General features: G+C 40.2%; 1 protein-coding gene and 1 long non-coding RNA gene across 2 annotated transcripts in view; both read right to left on the bottom strand.

Moving 5' to 3' along the window:
• Nucleotides 1-385: 385 nt before the first annotated feature.
• The window catches only part of ZNF699 (zinc finger protein 699), a 64,890-nt gene continuing 45,242 nt past the window's right edge, over nt 386-20,033 (bottom strand). Inside the window, exons 7-14 of the mRNA XM_089905895.1 lie at nt 12,410-12,496; nt 12,179-12,287; nt 11,409-11,556; nt 10,764-10,852; nt 9,715-9,841; nt 4,093-4,188; nt 3,497-3,579; nt 386-2,989 (exon numbers count right to left, since the gene is read on the bottom strand). Coding sequence (XP_089762021.1) covers nt 2,207-2,989; nt 3,497-3,579; nt 4,093-4,188; nt 9,715-9,841; nt 10,764-10,852; nt 11,409-11,556; nt 12,179-12,287; nt 12,410-12,496 — 1,522 coding nt within the window. The 3' untranslated portion in view covers nt 386-2,206. The remainder of the gene's footprint in view (nt 2,990-3,496; nt 3,580-4,092; nt 4,189-9,714; nt 9,842-10,763; nt 10,853-11,408; nt 11,557-12,178; nt 12,288-12,409; nt 12,497-20,033) is intronic.
• LOC149744082 (uncharacterized) lies at nt 12,503-19,309 on the bottom strand. Its single transcript, XR_016391510.1, has 3 exons — nt 19,043-19,309; nt 18,142-18,229; nt 12,503-12,845 (listed from the first exon to the last, which is right to left on the bottom strand). It is a non-coding gene; the product is annotated as an uncharacterized LOC149744082 (long non-coding RNA).

The raw sequence follows: 20,033 nt of genomic DNA, 5'->3' as shown, positions 1-20,033 counted from the left end.
CTATATAAATGTTCAACCATTTATTATTATATTTATTATTATTTTTTGCGGTATGCAGGCCTCTCACTGTTGCGGCCTCTCCCATTGTGGAGCACAGGCTCCGGACGTGCAGGCTCAGTGGTCATGGCTCATGGGCCCAGCCGCTCCACGGCATGTGGGATCCTCCCGGACCGGGGCACGAACCTGTGTCCCCTGCATTGGCAGGTGGACTCTTAACCGCTGCGCCACCAGGAAAGCCCCAAACCATTTATTATTGTGTTGAAGTACGTTGCTATGAAAAAATACGGCCCCTACATAAAAAAGAACAATTCACAAAACAATACCTAACCATTTATGTATGTATTTACATCAAAATACGTAAAGAAAAAATGACAATTACCAAGAAGAATTTGTCAATCCGTAACAACGGTGGAAGACTTTAATTCACATCTATCACTAAATAAGCTTGAAAGAAAAATAAAAACCAACCTGAATGTACATACTATATCTGAACATCATAAAGTCCACTTACTTGATAAAAATGTCATTAAATTAGAAAAAGGTATGTAGCAAATATAGTCTAATTTCTACTAGGATAAACTAAATCACTCAGGAGATAATCAGAAATACCTTTATGAATATGCAATGTGTTAATATTTTTAGAGTAAATGATGAAAAACATATTACATATAAAACTATGGAACATAATTTAAGGTTTATCTTAGGGTATAGCTATAGATATAAATGTTTATACTTAAGCAAAGACTGAAAATTAAAGAGCTAGTTGCCCCACCCTAAGGATGAGACACTGATAAAGGTAATCCCATGCTCATAGTATTTACACTTTTCATTCCCAGTTTAAAGTATTCTGTGGCCACTCAGAGAAGAGCTGAGGCAATCTCACGTCGAGTATCTTCTAGGGTTCCCCACCTGCGTGACTTCTCAGAAGTCAACAGACAGGACTCACCGAAAGATTTCCCAAAATTAATCCACAGGCTTTGCATCCAGGAATTTCATAGCTTTCCTAACATAAGAGGTATCATTAAAGGCATTCCCTCATTCTTTATACTCACAAATTTCTCTGCAACAACTTTTCAGTTTAAGGAATGTGGGAAAATGGAAGGCTTTCCAATACTGATGCCATTCAATGGGACCTTCTCTCCAGAATAAATCATCATATCTCTTTAAAAGTTGAGAGAACACTGAAGGCTTTCCCATAGTACTTGCACTCGGAATCTCTTCATCTTCTGTTCAGTAATGTAAACTCTTGTGCTATAGGGTTTTCCACATTCCTTATATGAGTGAGTGTTCCTCTGTAGTGATTCCTCATGTGTGTTCTAAGGGATGAGTGTCCCTGAAGACTCCTACATTCTGATGATATTCGTAGGACTTTCCCCTTAGTGTGAATTGTCACATGACTCCCTAGATATCACCACTGTATTCCTCAGATTTATCCACAATACTTAATCTTTTGTGCACATTAGGGGTGAATTTGAGCTGAAAGCTTATCACAAAGACTGGACTCATGAGGTTTCTTTCACGGGTGAATTAACATGAGAGTTATTAAATATTACTTCATACTGAACAGACTGAAAGAATGAGGGTCTCCTGAAGGCCTTACATCAGTGATTTCATGGAAAACTGCTCAGATGGTTCCCAACAATCTCTGTTTCCTGGTATTCATACTGAGTATGGTCTCTTCTCACACTGTATCAGGATTGGTCTGTGTGACCATTAAAATACGGAAGAAGTGATGATATGTCCTTCTGAGGCTAGGTCATAGAGGACACTGTGGTTTCTGCATTAGCTCTTCTTTAAATCAAATGCTTTGGGAGGAACCTGCTTTTACGTCATAAAGACACATAGCCCTGTGGAGAGTCCTACATGGTGAGAAAATGAAGGTTCCCTGCCAACAACCAGCACTAACTTGCCAGGCATGTGACTGAGCTATTCTCGAAGTGGACTCCTCAGCCAGCAGTAAAGTAGATGACAGTAGCTCCTGCTGACATCCTGACTACAACCTCATGAGACTTCCTGAGCTAGAGCTACACAGCTAAGCTGGTTCTGAATTCCTGACCTATAGATAATAAATGTTTGCTGTTTAAAGCTATTATGTTTTGAAGGGAAATTTGTTATGCAGCAACAGATAACTCATACATCTAAGCGTGAGTTATCACAAGTTGTCTGAGAGATAAGAAATCAGTGAATGCTTTCCCAGTTATTGTAGTCATATCCACCTATTATGGATTCTCTTGTGCACAGAAAGGTAAGAGTTAGTGGTGAAAGATTTCCCACAATGATTACATTCATAGGGCTTTTCTCCAGTGTGAGTTCTTACATGTTTCTTAACAGCTGAGAGATTATTAAAGGCTTTCCCACAGTTACTGCATTCATAGGGTTTCTCGCCGGTATGAATTCTCTTGTGCACAGTAAGAGAAAAGCTACTGCTAAAGGATTTTCCACACTGATCACACTCATAGGGTTTTTCTCCAGTATGAGTTCTCATATGCTGTGTGAGATATGAGCTCTTCCTAAAGGTTTTCCCACAATCACTGCACTCATAAGGTTTCTCTCCTGTATGAATACTGTTGTGCCCAGTAAGGGAGGACCTCGTGCTGAAGGCCTTGCCACACTGATTACATTCATGGTGATTCTCCCTCGTATGAATTCTCTTGTGGCTTTTGAGGTTACAACTAGTGCGGAAGACATGAAAACACTGGTTACATTCGTAGGGTTTTTCTCCAGTGTGGATTCTCACATGCAGTCTGAGGGAGGAAGGATCATTGAAGGCTTTCCCACAGTCACTGCATCCATAGGGCTTCTCCCCATTATGTATTCTCTTATGAATAGTGAGGTAGGATCTGCTGCTGAAGGATTTGCCACACTGATTACAGTCATAGGGTTTTTCTCCAGTATGAATTCTTTTGTGCTGAGTAAGGTTAGATTTTGTGCTGAAGACTTTAAAACACTGATTACATTCATTGAGTTTCACTCCCAGATGACTTCTCTCCTGTTAAGAGATGAATGAAAACTATAATTTATAATATTTTTTAATATTCAATGCTGTTATACAAATTCTCTCTCCCAGGAATTCTGTTACATTATTATAATTGATGTTTTGGTTACCTATTTTAAATGCCTGTCAAACTGGGCTTCTGCCCAGTTTGAGCTCCTAGAAGTTAAAAAAAGAGAGACAGACACATTGCCACAAGTCCTTATCATATTCACAGAGCATTTTCTGATAAACTTAAGACCACTTTATATTTCGACAGTCAATATTTTAATCACATTTAAGGAAATATTTACTTGTGGAAACTCTCAGTAAAGAAACAAGTCTGGAGTTAATTTATAGTTTTCTCCAAATTCACAACTGATTTACAGTATCTCTTCTGAGACACCATTATCTCATATGTAAATAACATTTCCCTTTAATGACTCTCCTGTTTATTCTGTGGCTTTTCTAACTTATGGAATTCTCCTACTGTGAAAAAACAGCAATCAACCATGTTAGTCTTACCACTTTTACACCATTAGAATGTTCTTTTCTAAAAACATGCTTCTTAGGAGTTAACCATTTTGCTTTAAGTACCGTCTCCAAATCTGAAACAAATTGAAAAGAAATTTAAGCTGACGGAGAAAAGAAACACAAAAGTACACACGAGTATAGACAGACTGAGGGATTAGGGTTTTTGAGCAAGTTTGCAATGAAAGGGATATGAGTATTCAAATTACAGGTATTAAAAAAGGATTCTAAAAGGATTAGGACTGATCAGAGATTTACAAAGGGAGGAATTATCAGGAAGGTAAAGTAGGAAGGAGTCGGACAAAGAGCTCATATGAGACTTAAATTTAAAAAGGGAAAGAGACGTCTTTATTTTTTCCCCCTCTGAGTCCAAAGTAAAGTATGAGATGTTGAACAGAAAGTTAAAGAGGAAAGAAAGAAGGTGCATGAGGAAGCTCATAACAAATGTTCATGGCCATCTCTGTCAGAAACAAAGGACATTTTACAAAGTTCCCTGATTGCCATTTTCAAATGTAATTCTCCCATGCCCTGAATCACTGGCTAGAGCTATTCCTCAAAAAGACTATTTCTCATATCTTCCTAGTGCTCACCTGGACAGGTGCCTGGAAGAATTCCTCTTTCCTCTGTCATCACCTTGTCTTCTTGCTCCAACTGGGAGATCAGACTGGGTTTATCGACATGATACCCTATTTGCGGAAAAAAGCCGTGTTATAGGGGGGCTGTGCAAGTGACAAGCAACTGCATGAAACTGAAGCCAAGAATTCTGAAGACGGGCAAGTGTGGCTTTGGGAGCAATGAAATAATTACATCTAAATTCTAATGAATATAGTAACTCTCAGGAAACAAAAATACAAGCAACTCATTCAATATCCAGGTGACAGGGCACACATAGGCCCAAAGTCCATGCCCAAGTTTTTTAAAAAATTTATTTATTTATTTACTTTGGAGCAGAGAAAGGTTTATTGCAAGGCCATGCAAGGAGACGAGGTGGCTCATGCCCTAAAAAGCCTCGAGCTCCCCGAAGGGTTTTGGCAAATCATTTTTAAAAGTCAGGTGGGGGGGGGGCAGGGGAGTTGCAAGGTACATGATCAGATCGTGCACAATTCTGATTGGCTGACGATGAGGGAACAGGGTGGTGTCACAAGGGTTAACTTTATCAGTCCTTAGGCTCCAGGAGGCCTGGGGCTATGTGCTCATGGTCATCAAGTAGTTAATATCTTCCATTTGGTGGTGGTGGTGTGTGTGTGGGAATCATGCCCAAGTTTAAATACACACTTCAAAAGCTATAAAGCTTTTACATATGGAGAATATAAAGTCAGGGTAAGGAAATATTCAGTTCATAGGGAAGGAATTAAACAGAAAGCTCTATGAGCATGGGGACCATGTCCGTCTCCATCACTGTACTCCTACACCCCAGTAACAGACCCAGAAACAGACACATGCTTGACGTCTTGTGAGAAATGATGACAATGAAAATCATGGAATATGGAACTTCAGAAGTCCCCCTCTCTATGAAAACAGTGAATAAACTGGCAAAAACTGTCAGAACAACTTTATCACAACTCTGAAAACTTATCAAAAGTCTACAGCAACCAGGAAAATGCTTAATCAAAGACAAAAAGCAGCTGACATTTTAACTGACCCTTGCCTCATCCTCTACTCCTTGCTTTGGCTGTGACATTGAAGACAACTCCTAGTACTAGAGGGAGTAGGATGGACCTTATTCTCAACAAGCTATGGTTGTTTGTTTTGACCTTTCTGGTGGCTCCCTGAAGGACTGGCTCAAAGGGCTTGCCTTTACTTATCTAACCCCAAACTCTCCGAAGGCTGAGCTGGTTACCCAGTGGGCATGTGCTGAAGACATTAAAAGGCAATATATTAGCCACTACTGCCTGAGGCAAGTGGAAACAGCAAAGGAAAGCAAAAGGCAAACCAAGAAGCCTGGAGGAAAAGTATAGAATAAAATGTTTTGGGGAATTTTTGAAAAGCTTTCTGAAAAGCTCCCTCATATTCCTTTGAATCTAGAAAGCCATGTGCATACCCAGGCTTGGGCACATGCTCAGAAAAGACATGAGAGGGCACTAAGTCCTCACCTTTGGCACAAGGTGAGGCTCTTCACAAACAGAGAGTGAAAACTAAGGCAGAGTTATAAACTGCTTGATTTTGAAGGTATGCCCCTGTATAGAGAGACTAGGAGTTTTTTATTTTTTGTTCCAAGTGTTCAAGGAAATCTGATAAATCACTAGCTAACCATTGAGATAACAGAACAGAGTCTTCAGTGGCCACATACAACAAATACTGACATTACAAAAATGAGTTCAGAAATATCACTAAACATACATACCACAGCAACAACAACAAACTCCAGGGATGGGGAAAAATGTGATTCCAGAATTACTATGTTGTAATATTCCAAATGTCTAGTTTTCAACAACAAAAAATTACAAGGCAGGCCAATACACAAAAGTATGGCCCATTACTTGAAAAAAACCGCCCAAATTTAGTAGAAACTATCCTTCAGGAAGTCCAAACATTGGACTTGCTAGACCAATAATTTAAATCAACTGTTTTAAATATGCTTAAGGATCTAAAGGAAACCATAAGAACAAATTCTGACCAAACAGAAAACATCTTAAAGAGAAAGAAATTATAAAAAGAAACCAAACAGAAATTATGGAATTGAAAATTACAATAACTATAATGAAAAATTCAGAAGAGTGGTTCAACAACAGATTTGAGCAAGAAGAAAGAATCAGTAGCCATGAAGATAGGACAACTTATATTACTCAGTTTGAAAAACAGAAAGAAAAAAAGAATAAACAAAATATGACCAGCACCTAAAAGACCCACGGGATACCATTAAACATACCAACATACACATAATAGGAGTCCCTTAAATGAAGAACGGGCAGAAAGAATATTTAAAGAAATAATGGCTAAAAACTTCCCCAAATTTGATGAAAGGCATAAATGTACACAATCAAGAAGCTTAACAAACCCAAAACAGGATAAATTCAAAGAGTCAGAATCCATCCTGAAACACATAATCAAACACTGGAAAGACAAAGACAGAGTATCCTGAAAGCAGCAAGAGAGAGGAGATTCATCATGTGCACAGGATCATCAGTGACAGTAACAGATAATTTTGAATCAGAAACCAGAGGCAACAGGCATTGGAATAATATACTCAAGCTGCTTAAAAAAAACAAAACAAAACAGTGAACCAAAAATTCTGTCCTTCGAAAATAAAGAAATGAAGACATTCCTATAAACAAAATCTGAGTGTTTGTCACTAACATATCTATCCTACAAGAAGTGCTAATAGGAGACTTCCAAGCTGAAATGAATGGGCAATGAGTACTGACTCAAATCCACACAAAGATATAAAGAACACCAATAAAGGAAAATAAATAGGTAAATATAAAAGTCAAAAACAATTGTTTATTTTTGGTTTGTAACTCATGTATGTTTGGCTATGACTCCTCTTTTTTTCTAATATGATTTAAAAGAGAAATGTCTGAACTAAAAATTATAAATCCATGTTAATGAAACAATGTATAAAGTTATAATTTGTAAAACACAAACAAACAAACAAAAAACAGCATAAGGAGGGGCACAGCTATACAGGAGCTAATTTTTTGTATACTGTTGAAATAAGTTGATATGAAATCAAAATAGATTGCTTAAAATTAAAATGATAATTGCAATCCCTCAGGCAGCCACTAAGAAAATAACTAAAAAATATAAACAGAAATGAGAAGGGAATCAAAATGGTCCACTAGAAAATACCTAACACAAAAGTAAATAATAATGGAGGAACTGAGGAATAAAAATGATATAAAGCATGTAGAAAACAAACAGCAAAATGACACAACTAAGTCCTTCTTTATAAGTAATTCCATTAAATGTAAACAGACTAATCTGTCCAATTAAAAGGCAGATTTTGGCAGAATGGATAGAAAATAATCAATTATACGCTATCTTTAAGAGACTCACTTTCTATCTAAAGACACTAACAGGTTGAAAGTCAACAAGTGGAAAAAGATATTCCATATAAACCACAGCTAAAAAAGAGAGAATGTGACTATACTAATATCAGGCAAAATAGACTTTAAGACAAAAATTCTTACAAGACACAACAAAATATATGATGATTAAAAGATCAATTAATCAAGAAGATATAATAATTACATATACGTACCTAACAACAAAGGCTTAAAATATACAAATTCAAAACTGACAGAATTGAAGGAAGAAATAGAGTTCTACGATAATAGTTGCAGACTTCAATGCCCACTTTTAATAATGGGTAGAACAACTAGTTAAAAGACCAACAAGGAAACAGAGGACTTAAACAATTCTATAAACTTACTAAACCTAACAGACATAAAACACTTCACCCAACAACAGAACACACATTCATCTCAAGTGCATGGAAAACATGCTCCAGAATAGAGCACATGTTAGTCCAAAAACAAGTCTAAATAAATTTAAAAACAATAAAATCATACAAAGTATCTACTCTGACCACAACAGAAGCAAATTAAAAATAAGCAACAGAGGATATGTATTGAAAAATTTAATATTGTTATGATAATAATAACCAAAATCATCTACAGATTCAATGAAATCGCTATCAAATTTCTAACAGCTTTTTTTACATAAATGGAAACGTGATCCTAAAATTCATATGGAATTGCAAGGCATCCTGAATAAACAAAGCAGTCCTGAGAAAGAACCAAATAGGAGGAATCACACTTACTGACATCAAAGCAATGGTAATGTGGTACTGGCACAATGCTAAACACAGATTAATGGAAAATAATTGAGAGTACATAAACTCGCATTTTATGGTCAAATAATTTTTGACAATTGTGCCAAAACAATTCAATGGGGGCAAGAATAGTCTTTGCTACAAAGATGCTGGGACAACTGGATTAATACATGCAATTTCACCTAAGCCATATAAAAATTAACTCAAAATAGATAAAAGATTTCATTGAAAAGGTAAAACTATAAAATTTTTGGAGGAAAACATAGAGCTAAATTTTCAGGACCTTGGTGGCAATAACTAGGTATGATACCAAATGCACAAGAAATAAAAGGAAAAAGTACATAAATTGGACTTCGTCAAAATTAAAACTTGTGTATCAAAGGATACTATCAAGAAAATGAAAAGATACCATACAATGGAAGAAATCATTTGCAAATAGGATCTAGTATTCAGAATATAATAAACCTCTAAAACCCAAAAACAAAAAAGATAACCCAATTAAAAAATTGGCAAAGAACTTGAATAGACATTTCTCCAAAAACGATATACAAACAGCCAACAATTACATGAAAAAAATGTTCAGTGTCATTAGTAATTAGGGAAATGCAAATCAAAACAACAGTGAGATACCACTTCATACCCAGGAGGATGGCTATATTCAAAAAAGCGAATGTTGGGGAAGATATGGAGAAACTGGAACGCTCATACATTGGTGCAGCTGCTGTAAAAAACAGGTTGGCAGTTCCTCAAGAAGCTAAACATAGTAATCTATAACCCAGAATTCCACTCCTAGATACGTAGTGGAGAGAATTGAAAATAGGTGTTTGAACAAAGACTTGTACACAAATATTCAAAGCAGCATTATTTACAATAGGCAGTAAGTGGAAACCACCCAAATGTTTATCAACCAAATGAACGGATAAACAAAATGTGGTATACCCATAAAAAGAGCGTGTTATTCAGTCATAAAAAGGAATAAAGAAACTATACATGCTACAACATAGCTAAACCTTTAAACATTAAGTTGCTTGAAAGAAATGAGACATAAGGATCACACATTTTATGATTCCATTGATATGAACTGCTCTGAATAGGCAAATCCACAGAGCTAGAAAGCAAATTAGTGGTTGCCAGTAGTGGGGAATGGGGAAGGTAACAGGTACTGGCCACTTAATGGGTACAGGTTTTAGGGGTGATGCACAACACTGTGAATTTATCAAAAGCCACTGTACAATTGATTCACTTTGTTATAAAGCAGAAACTAACACACCATTGTAAAGCAATTATACTCCAATAAAGATTAAAAAAAAAGCCACTGAACTGCATACTTTAAAATGATTAAAATGGTGAATTTTATGTTATGTGAATGATACCTCAATTTTAAAAAAGTCTTGTTACCTGAGTCATTAAATAAATGCAGGAATGATGTCAGGCTTACCAAGTGAAGCCAGGTTCCTGCAGTTCTCCAGCATCACATCTCTGTACAGTGTTCGCTGAGAAGGGTCCAGCAGTGCCCACTCTTCCTGGGTGAACTCCACAGTCACATCCTCAAAAGTCACCAAGTCCTAAACCACCACAAACATCATGGCTTAGCCAAGGACCAACCCCACCAATGTGGACAGGAAAAGAGCCAAGGATGAGAGAGGAGTAGGAACAGGGAATCCAAAGCAGAAGCTGTATGGGCAGGGTTCTGATCTCTGCTCTCAACTGCTCCTAGGGTCAGCCCTGAACTCTCTTCTCCTGTCTATTCATGCCCACGCCCAATGTTAAATGTACCTCTAACACACAGGTGATTTTCTTTCCCAGTGAGACTGTGACATCCTGCAATCGAATTCCCCTCAATCTCAAAGGATGAGCATAGGCCTAGGACATTGCAGAAATCAGAGAAGTACTTGGTAAATGGATGAATGATGCCCTAATGGCAATCACCAATTGCCTGAGTTTAGGACACAGTCATGTCTTTCCTTAGCTTCCCCTTAAAACTCTCAGCAAAGGGGGAGGAGAGTAGGGAGGGAAGGATTGGGAGTTTGGGATTAGCAGAGGTAAACTATTATATATAGGATGGATAAACAGCAAGGTCCTACTGTATAGTACAGGGAACTATATTCAATATCCTGTGATAAACCATAATGGAAAAGAATATGAAAAAGAATACACACACACACACACACACACATTCTGTCACTTTGCTACACAGAAGAAATTAACATGACATTGAAAATCAACTATACTTCAATAAAATTAAAAAAACAACAACAAAAAACAAAAAAAAACCTCTCAGCAGAACATGGTGTAGACAGTGACCCTGGAGGAGGCTCTACATTGCAGTAAATGCTGACATATGCTAACACTGTTTGGGTTGCCCCAAACCCTCCATCAGATGCCCAAAGACCTGATTTGGCTCTGATGCTGCAGGTCACTGAAGGATAACAAGTCCAACTTCTGGTCAAAGGAATAATGATTTGGAAACAGGAATATCTGACTCACCTGTAACCAGTCTGTCAGGAAGCCATTAGCCAACCCTTCCTCCTCTGTGCATCCTTTCTGGTGAGAGGCTGGGTATGGGGAAGACTGAGCTGGAGAAGAAGAAACGTCCCAAGAATCCAGGATTGCCCCCTGTTCTCACACTCACAAATCTGGAGGCTCCCCCACCTACTTGTGATTGACTGTATCCCCAACAGACACAAATGACTATTCCCACACACAGCACATACCGACACCCAAACACCCACACCCAGCTTCCACAGGAAAACGGAACAGAGCACTGTCTCACCCAGGGCCAGGAAATAGGGCCAAGCGCCCTCCCACGCTGGAGGAAAAGACTACTATTTCCATTTTGCAGATGAAGAAACTGAAGTCCCAAAGGACACCACTGTTATTTTTTTTTTTAAGTTTATAGGAAAAATTAGAAGTATAATTCAAAAGCTCCCACACATTCGCCACACAGGTGACATCTCCAGAGACACTCAAACCAGCTAAGTCCCAAATCCCAAGAACCACAGTCAGGCACCAATGACCTCCAGGTTCATGGGGTAACACACCCACCTCAACTTCTCAGTCCCTTCCCTCTACCTACTCTGTGGTGCAGGGGCCTTTAACACCTGGGCTCTGAGGGCTGACCCCCAAACTCACCACAAGTGGGGGACAGAACCATGGTTGCCATCCTGTGATTCAGACAGTAAGTTTTCCTGAACAACAGGGAGCAGAAGAACGAGGACGCTCCTCCTCTTATCCCCACAGGGCACTCAGGACAGGGCTCTGGAATAAACGGGAAAGCACAAAGTGTTCACAACCAACTTCCCTCTCCAGGGTACTGAGGACAAATCTTTAGCCTGTCCACCATTTCCTCCTTCAAAATGCATCTGCCTCTGCCCACAATGGTGGCTACTTCTCCATCCACCTTAAAACCTCAGCTTCACTGAGTCTCAGGGCACATTCTTCCCATCCACGTGGTTGTCACAAACACATTCCCAGCTACAATCCCTCATTCACTGGAGACTCTGGCCCCTGACTCCCAATATTCTTTCAACCTCCCATCCTACCGCACTCGAGTGACATCAGAGCCCAGGAGGGTGGCCCTCACAGTACTATGAGTCTGTCCTCATTCCACCTTGGCCACGCACTTCCCCAGGCACCACCCTAGACTTTGTTATCACCGGACATGATTCTACACCTACAACAATAGTTCAGAAATTTCTCTCTCTGCAGCCAATCTCCCAAACTTCGACCTTGCTCATTCATGTTTTTCTTTCACTACATGTGTTCTTCTCCCACGCAAAGGGCTCAGTCCACACACTCTCCCACGCTCCTGCTAGAGCCACCTCCTCTCCTCATTTTTTACTTTCCCAGCTTGGGTCTCACCGTCCTCCATTTCAACCAATTTCCTCACCCCTACATCCTACCTTCACTCTGGCCCAGCAGAACTCCAGCCAGGCGTGGTTCCAATCATCTGCCTGCCCATGGCAACATCTGGGCAGACCGACCTGCACAAGGGTGGTCCCGCTGCCACCTCTAGAAAAGCATGGTCAGCGACGTGAAAAGAGCCCTCAACACCGCAGGGCAATTCTATAAGTCAGCGTAACTTCCGACTCGTGAACCCTTCTCTTATCTCTTTAAATCTCACACAGCCTCACCTTTTCCCTCTATGGTTATCAGCTTCCCGAATAGCTTGAATGATCCAAGCTTCCTGGTATTCACAGCCACACTGAATCAGGGCTGACCTGTGTGACCAACAGAAAATTGTGGAGATGACTTCTGAGGGTAGATCCCTACAAGGCACTGTAGCTTCTGCTTAGTCTTCTGAACTGCTTGCTCTAAGGGAAGGCAACTGCCATATTTCAAAGACACTCAAGCAGCCCTGTGGAGAGACCTACTTGGAAAGGAACTGTCCCCTCCAACAGTCAGCACTGATGTGCCAGAATGTGAGGGAACCTCCTTGGAAGTGAACCCTTCGGCACCAGCCAAGCCTTCAGATGAATGCAGTTCCAGCTGATAACCTCCTGCAGCCTCATGAAAGTCCCAAGCCAGAACCTTCCAGCTAAGCTGCTCCTGAATTCCGAACGACAAAAACTGTGAGAGATGGCAAATGATTATTGTTTTAGTCACTAAGGTCAGGGATGCTCTGTCATGCAGCAATACGTAACAAATACACCCTCACTTTCAGCAGATGGTCCTGCACCTTACTTCTCAAAGTCATCTCCATGAGAAGGAATCTACCTTCGTATCTTGCCACCAAAACTATATTCTGCACCATGGTTTCCTCCCTCTCTCGTTATAAACCAGGACCTGCCTTCTCTATAACACTGGGCTCTGCAGTTCTGTTCTGTGTTCCACTCCATCTGCCTTTTTAGGAGCTGGACACCATCGATTCTCTCTCCTTTACCCTTCCCTTCAAGCTCTCCCACTCTACTGGACTCCCTCACACCATTTAAACTTAATGAAGTGTTTTTGGTAGTGAGACACATTTATCCTAAGGGCATAGTTTTCTTTCTAGTTACCACCCAGTCTGTCTCCCTCATCATTTTTTTTTTTTTTTTTTTACTCTCTGTCTCATTTCCTCATGTCCCACCCACTCTGAGACACAGTTTAATTTGGTTTCCACCACTACCAATTCAATCAGTAGAATCATCATTGATCTTATTCACAGGACGAAGGTGTAGACTGCAACTACACTGATACCATTTCTTATCTGTCAGATCAACAAAGACACAGGGGACCACATCTTTCATTGGCAAGGCTGTAGAAAGAAGCACTCTCATACACTGTTGGGGTAGAACTCCTGTGGAAGGAAATTTGTTATCCTCAAGCAAAATGCAAAAACATTTATCATTTCCCTGTCAATCACACTACAAGGAATCTATTTGAAAGATACACAAATACTAAAAGACAAGAGCAAGGTTACTCACTGTAGCATTATTTATAATATCAAAGGATTGGAAACAACACAAATTGCTATATATAGGAAATTGGTTCGGTAAACTACGGAATATCCTCATAATGAAGAAGCATGAAGCCAAAAAAAGAAAGACACGATCTCTAGGTATTGATGGAGAGTTTTATCTCCAATAAATTTAAATGAAAAACAAAAACAACAACAACAAAATCAAGGTACAAAGCAACAGAAATGGTATGTTTCCTTTCTATAAGGGAATGCCTCCTCTCCCTGGAGTTACAGAATACAACATAACTCCATAAAACCAGCTTCTCAAGGTCACTATCTGTGTCCTTCCTGCATCCAAAAGATAAAAGCAATAAAGTGTGTGCAGGGAGGGGAACACTGGACACTACGGTTGAGTGTCCAGGTGAAAAATTGTTGCAGAGAGTCTTTGACTCCTGGGCCTGTGGGGTAGACAGATTAATGCTTCTGCCCCAAAGATGTCCATGCTCTACTCCTCAGAATCTGTGAGTATGTGACCTTACATGGCAAAAGGGACTTTGCAGATGTTAGTAAGGTTAGGATCTGGAGATGGAAAAAATTATTCTGGAATATACATATTGACCCAATGAAATCACAAGGGTTCTTCTTTATAAGAGGGAGGCAGGAAGGTCAGGGTCAGAGGAGATGTGAGGATGGAAGCAGAGGTCAGAGAAAAAGAGAGATTTAAAGATGTTCTCACTGGCTTCAAAGATGGAGGAAGGAGCCACAAGCCAAGGAATACAGGTGGTCTCTACAAGATGGAAAAGGAATGCAGCCCTGCCGACCCATTTAGGATTTCTGACCTCCAGAGCAAGAAAATAAATGTGTGTTACTGTAAACCACTAAGTTTATGGCAGTTTGTTACAGCAGCCGTAGGAAACTCGAACAGCTTCTCACACCACATCTTCCCTGAGGGCTTAGTGTGAGTACAGCAGACCCAGATAATTGCTGAAGATCCTCCACTCTCTTCAGGTGGAAGAAGTCTACATTCTTCCCACCCGGAACCCAATTTGCCTTTAGGAATAGTTATAGTCTTGAGCTGAGGAGTGACAGGAGGGGTGGGATCCAGACACCCCCAAAGCCCCAAGAGGAAAGCAGGCTGGGAAGGTGCCCAGGACACTCTCAGGTCCTGAGTACCCTCTCCAGGTCTTTCGGCAGCTGAAGTCTCCTATTAGGGGAGGAGGGGTCTCTGTTCAGTTTACAGATTCAGTGACTCCTGCACCTGGAGTCAGTGTTGAGAGAGGGTCAGAGGATGGGCCACTCTATACCAGTGTTGCTCAACAGAACTTTCAGGTATGATGGAAATGTTCTATACTTCTGCTCTGTCCAACATGGCAGTTCATATTTTCTATTTCTCTGATGAAACAGAAAATCGAAACAGACTGATCACTAGCAAGGAGACTGAATCAGTATTCAAAAACCTCCCAACAAACGAAAGTCCAGGACCAAGCAGCTTCACAGATAAATTTTACCAAACATTCCAAGAAGAACTAATACCAATCCTTCTCAAACTCTTGCCAAAAACAGAAGAGGGGGTAGTTCTTCCAAACACAGTTTACAAGGGAAGTATTACCCTGATACTGGAAACCAGACAAGGATGCCACAAAAAAAGAAAATTACAGGTCAACATCCCTGATGAATACAGATGCAAAAACCCTCAACAAAATATTAACAAACCAAATTCAACAATAAATTAAATCATACACCATGACCAAGTGGGATTTATTCCAGGGATACAAGGATGGTTCAAATCAAATGTGATACACCACATAAACAAAAAATAAAGAAAAAATATGATCATCTCAATAGGTGCAGAAAAAGTATTTGACAAAATTCAACATCCATTTATGATAAAAATTCTCCACAAAGCAGGTATAGAGGAAACACACCTGAACATAATAAAAGCCATATATGATAAGCCCACAGTTAACAACATACACAATGCTGAAAAGCTGAAAGCTTTTCCTCTAAGATCAGGAACAAGACAAGGATGCCCACACTCTTGCCACTTTTATTCAACACAGTATTGGAAGTCTTCACCAGAGCAATTAGGCAAGAAAAAGAAATGAAAGGCGTCTAAATTGGAAAGAAAAAAGTAAAACTTTTTCACTATTTGCAGATGGCATGATTTTACATATGGAAAACCCTAAAGGTTTCATTAAAAAACTGTTAGAACTAATAAACGAATTCAGTAAAGTTGGAGGGTACAAAATCAATACACAAAAACCTGTTATTTCTTTGCACTAATAATGATCTATCAGAAAAATATATTAAGAAAACAATCCATTCACAATTGCATCAAAAAGAATAAAATACCTAGGAATTTAACCAACGGTGTGAAAGACCTATATATTGAAAACTACAAGACATGAATGAAAGAAACTGAAGAAGATACAAATAAATGGAAAGATATTCTGTGCTCATGGATTGAGAATGAATGTTGTTAAAAATGTCCATTCTACCGAAAGCAGTATGTAATCCCTATCAAAATTCCAATGGTATTTCTCACAAAAATAGAGAAATTTTGTATGGAACCACAAAAACAATCCTGAGGAAGAAAAAAGCTAGAGGCATCACATGCCCTGATTTATACTATACAACAAAGCTATAGTAATTAAAACAGTATGGTATTAGCACATAGCTCAATGGAACAGAATAGAGAACCCAGAAATAAACCCACTCATATATGGCCAATTAATTTATGACAAAAGAGCCAAGAATATACAATGAGAAAAGGGCAGTCTCTTCAAAGAATGCTGTTGGGAAAACTGGAGAGCCAAATGCAAATGAGTGAACCTGGACCACTATCTCACACCATAAACAAAAATTAACTCAAAATGGATTAAAGACTTGAACGTAAAAACTGAAACCATAAAACTCCTAGAGGAAAACATAAGTGGTAAGCTCCTTGACATAGGTCTTGGTGATGATTTTTTGAATCTGACACCAAAAGTAATAAAAGCAAAAATAAGCAAGTGAGAATACATAAAACTAAAAAACTTCTGCACAGCAAAGGAAACCATCAACAAAATGAGAAGATAACCTACTGAATGGGAGAAAACAATTGCAAATCACATATCTGATAAGAGGTTAATGACCAAAATATACAAAGAACTCATATAGCTCAATAGCAAAACAACAATCAGATTTAAAAAATGGGCAAAAGACATTTTTCCACAGATGACATACAGATGACCAACAGGTACATGAAAAGATGCTCAACATCACTAATCATCAGGGAAATGCAAATCAAAACTGCAATGAGATATCACCTCACTCCTGTTAGAATGACTACTATGAAAAAGACAAGAAATAAGTGTTGGTGAGGATGTGGTGAAAAGAGGACCATTGTGCACTATGAGAAATATAAACCAGTGCAAACACTCAGGAAAACAGTATGGAGGTTTCTCAAAATTTTTAAAAAGACCTACTATATGATCCAGCAATTCTACTTCCGGGTATTTATCAGAAGAAAACAAAAATACTATTCAAAAAGATCTCTCTCTCTCTCTCTCTCTCTCAGTCCTGAATAAAAGAGCATGGTTGGTCACCATAAATTGTGCACCTGAAGAATATCTATTGCATGACAAGCAAACATTCCCCTTAAGAATGTCACAGGAAAGACAGAATGAAAAAGGCGTACGCACACACACAATTGATAAAACCCAACAGTATAAAATTACTCAAAATGGTTCTCTGCAATATGAATCACCAGACTGTTATTTCATAAAAGTTTAGATAAACAAAGTTAATTCTTATAGAAGCCAAGTTGTAGAGTACAATCTTTGGAAACTATTGCCCTACCCTTCAATCTGCAAGTTGTTGCTTAGTACTCCTCCAAGTGATTTTAAATATCATGAAGAAAAAATAAAACAAACAAAAAACAAAACAAGAAACAAAACCAAACAGAAGACACTTGCAAACAGAAAATACATCTGGTTGCTGGTCAATTCAATTTTAAATTTCTGTTGCCAATATAAAGAAGTTCAAATTATTTTTCCCCCATGTACCCCTATATTTTGAATCTTTGTGGAAGATGTATAGGGTTTTAGAACTCAAACTGAACTGGGCCTGAGGAATGTTGTTGAGTAATCCTGATATACACATAAAAAGTTTATATATTTATACTTATATATAAAATCCTAAAATTTTTAGTATTATGGAATGCAAGTAAATCTATATTTCTGTTACTTATTTACAGTTATTTACATGCTTGCTTAATGTGTATTTATCTGCACATAACTGTATTTACTTATTTACACTCACATCACCACACACCTTACTATCTTTCCCTTGAATATAATCCGTCAAAAATAAATCTTTTTTTTTTAAGATGCCCTCACTCTTAGTGACTCCTTGTGTTTACACCTGAGCACAGGGAAGGCCTAGTAGCAGTTCTGCCAGCTGAGGCTGCTGGCACTATTGTTACAAGTTCCACACGGTACTCACCTGGTCACGCAGAAATCCACGGGTCAGTGAGGACAGGTGAAACTTGAGGCTGGTTTCAACTTAAACTTGAACTCCAGAGATAACTTGTCTGTAGGAAAAAAAAGAAGGGTACAAAGATTTCTTTTGAGGCCTTTTATAGGGCATAATACAGCTGCTGGATGCAAAGGCCACACCACTCACTTTTCCTTTTTGTATTTACTGTACTGATTGAACGTGTAATTGTTGGCTATGACTGGATTTTCCTGATTCCTATCCAGCCACCTGCTCTCCAAGTGGGAGAAGGCGGCTTCATGCGGTGTGCATTCATTCGCCTTGCTGAACTCTTCTGGCTGGATAGTGATTTTTTTGTGACTCCAGACGCTTTTAATACGGCTTGTCACTCAATGGCGCTAAAAGTGACTCAGCTAATCTTTAAGTTCATTCAGGGCTTTGAAGACTGTAAGACCCTAGAGCAGGGTTTCCAAACCTCGGCACTACTGATAATGCTTTGTCACGGGTGCTGTTCAGTGCGTTGTAGGATGTCCAGCAGCACCCGTGGCCTCCACACACTAGATGCCAGTAGCAGCCCCTCCCATTTGTAACAACCAAAACAATGCCTCCACACGTGACTAAAAGTCCCCTAGGGAGCAAAGTCACACCGAGGAAAGGTGATGGGGAGAGGGGGAACTCTGAGGAGGAGACGGCGGCGCCCAGAGCTAGGAGGAAACGGAGGCTTTGGGCCAACCAGCGGTATGAGCCTGACGCCCCAGGGGTCGAAACGCTGCTCGCGGGAAAGGGCGAGGAACGCCGGAGCCTGTGACGGGGGTGCCCCAGACCCATGCCCCTCCCTAGACTCCTACAGGAGCCCCGGGACTGCCCGCCGCTCACAGAGTCCTGACCCTCGCACTAAGGCCGAACGTACCACGTGAACCCAGTCCCCCACGGAGTAAAGTTTACACACAGCGCAGCGAGCCACCCCGCGTCTCCTGCCTCAGCACCACCCGGCGCTTCCGCTTCCGGTCTCGAGCCGTAGCCAGGGGCTTCAGTTTCCGGTGCCTAGCACCGCGGATAGCGGGGCATTGCGGGGCTCTGGGTTAAGGCGGCGGGCCGGGCGGCGGCCTCGCACCAAAGCCTCCGACGAGGTGTTTTCGTTTGCTTAGTGAGTGCAAGGCTGGGCCGTGGGCTGGGTCAGCGCCAGCGACTGAGACCCACTCTAGGGGCGGGGCTGTGGGATGGTACTAGCTTGTGGGCGGAACCAAACCCAGAGGGCAGGGTTGTGGGCGGACACCCGTTTCTTGACGGGACTGAGGGCGGGGCTGTGGCTGGGTACCGGATCTGGAGGGCGGTGCTAGAGTCTCAGCCTGAAGGTGGGCAGAGACTAGGCCCAGGGGCGGGGATAGGGCGGGGGTGGGGCTTGGGTAGGCGGGCAGGAGAGTGGGAGAAAATCAGCTCCAGGGACGTGGATGAAGACGGGGCTTCCCGTGGATTCCCCAGGCTGTACAGGTAGACGGATGCTAAACAAACAACTTTTCTTCAAGCCTTTCCCCATGTTCAGTGCGGAGCCTCACACAGCCCAATTAAACGATATGCTCATGTTCAGGATTTTTTTTCTTGTTTTTACTGATGTTCTTAAATTTTTTTAAAAAATTGGATCATATATTCACCTTTCTCTTTAACTTGCTGTCACAAGCCGGTAGATAGGGATCTAACGCTATTTTTTTAAAATGGTTTTTTGTGGGGGAGGGGGCTAGGTCATAGATACACATATAGGACATCTTCAAACAGTGGTAGTCAGTAAAATATTCTCACTCCCATACCGTCTCCCGGTCCTTTCTCCCAAAGATAAACATCATTTTCTCCTCTGTCCTTCCAGATACAGTGTGTATATGTATGTATGTGTGTGTGTACGTACA

Source organism: Delphinapterus leucas, unplaced genomic scaffold (genome assembly GCF_059928025.1).
Source record: "Delphinapterus leucas isolate spDelLeu-1000000601 "Yukka" unplaced genomic scaffold, BTC_Dleu_Yukka2 spDelLeu_asBTCV2_sq25, whole genome shotgun sequence".
Classification (NCBI taxonomy): domain Eukaryota; kingdom Metazoa; phylum Chordata; class Mammalia; order Artiodactyla; family Monodontidae; genus Delphinapterus; species Delphinapterus leucas.
Note: the sequence above shows the minus strand (reverse complement) of the source record. Positions and strands in the feature narration are given on the sequence as shown.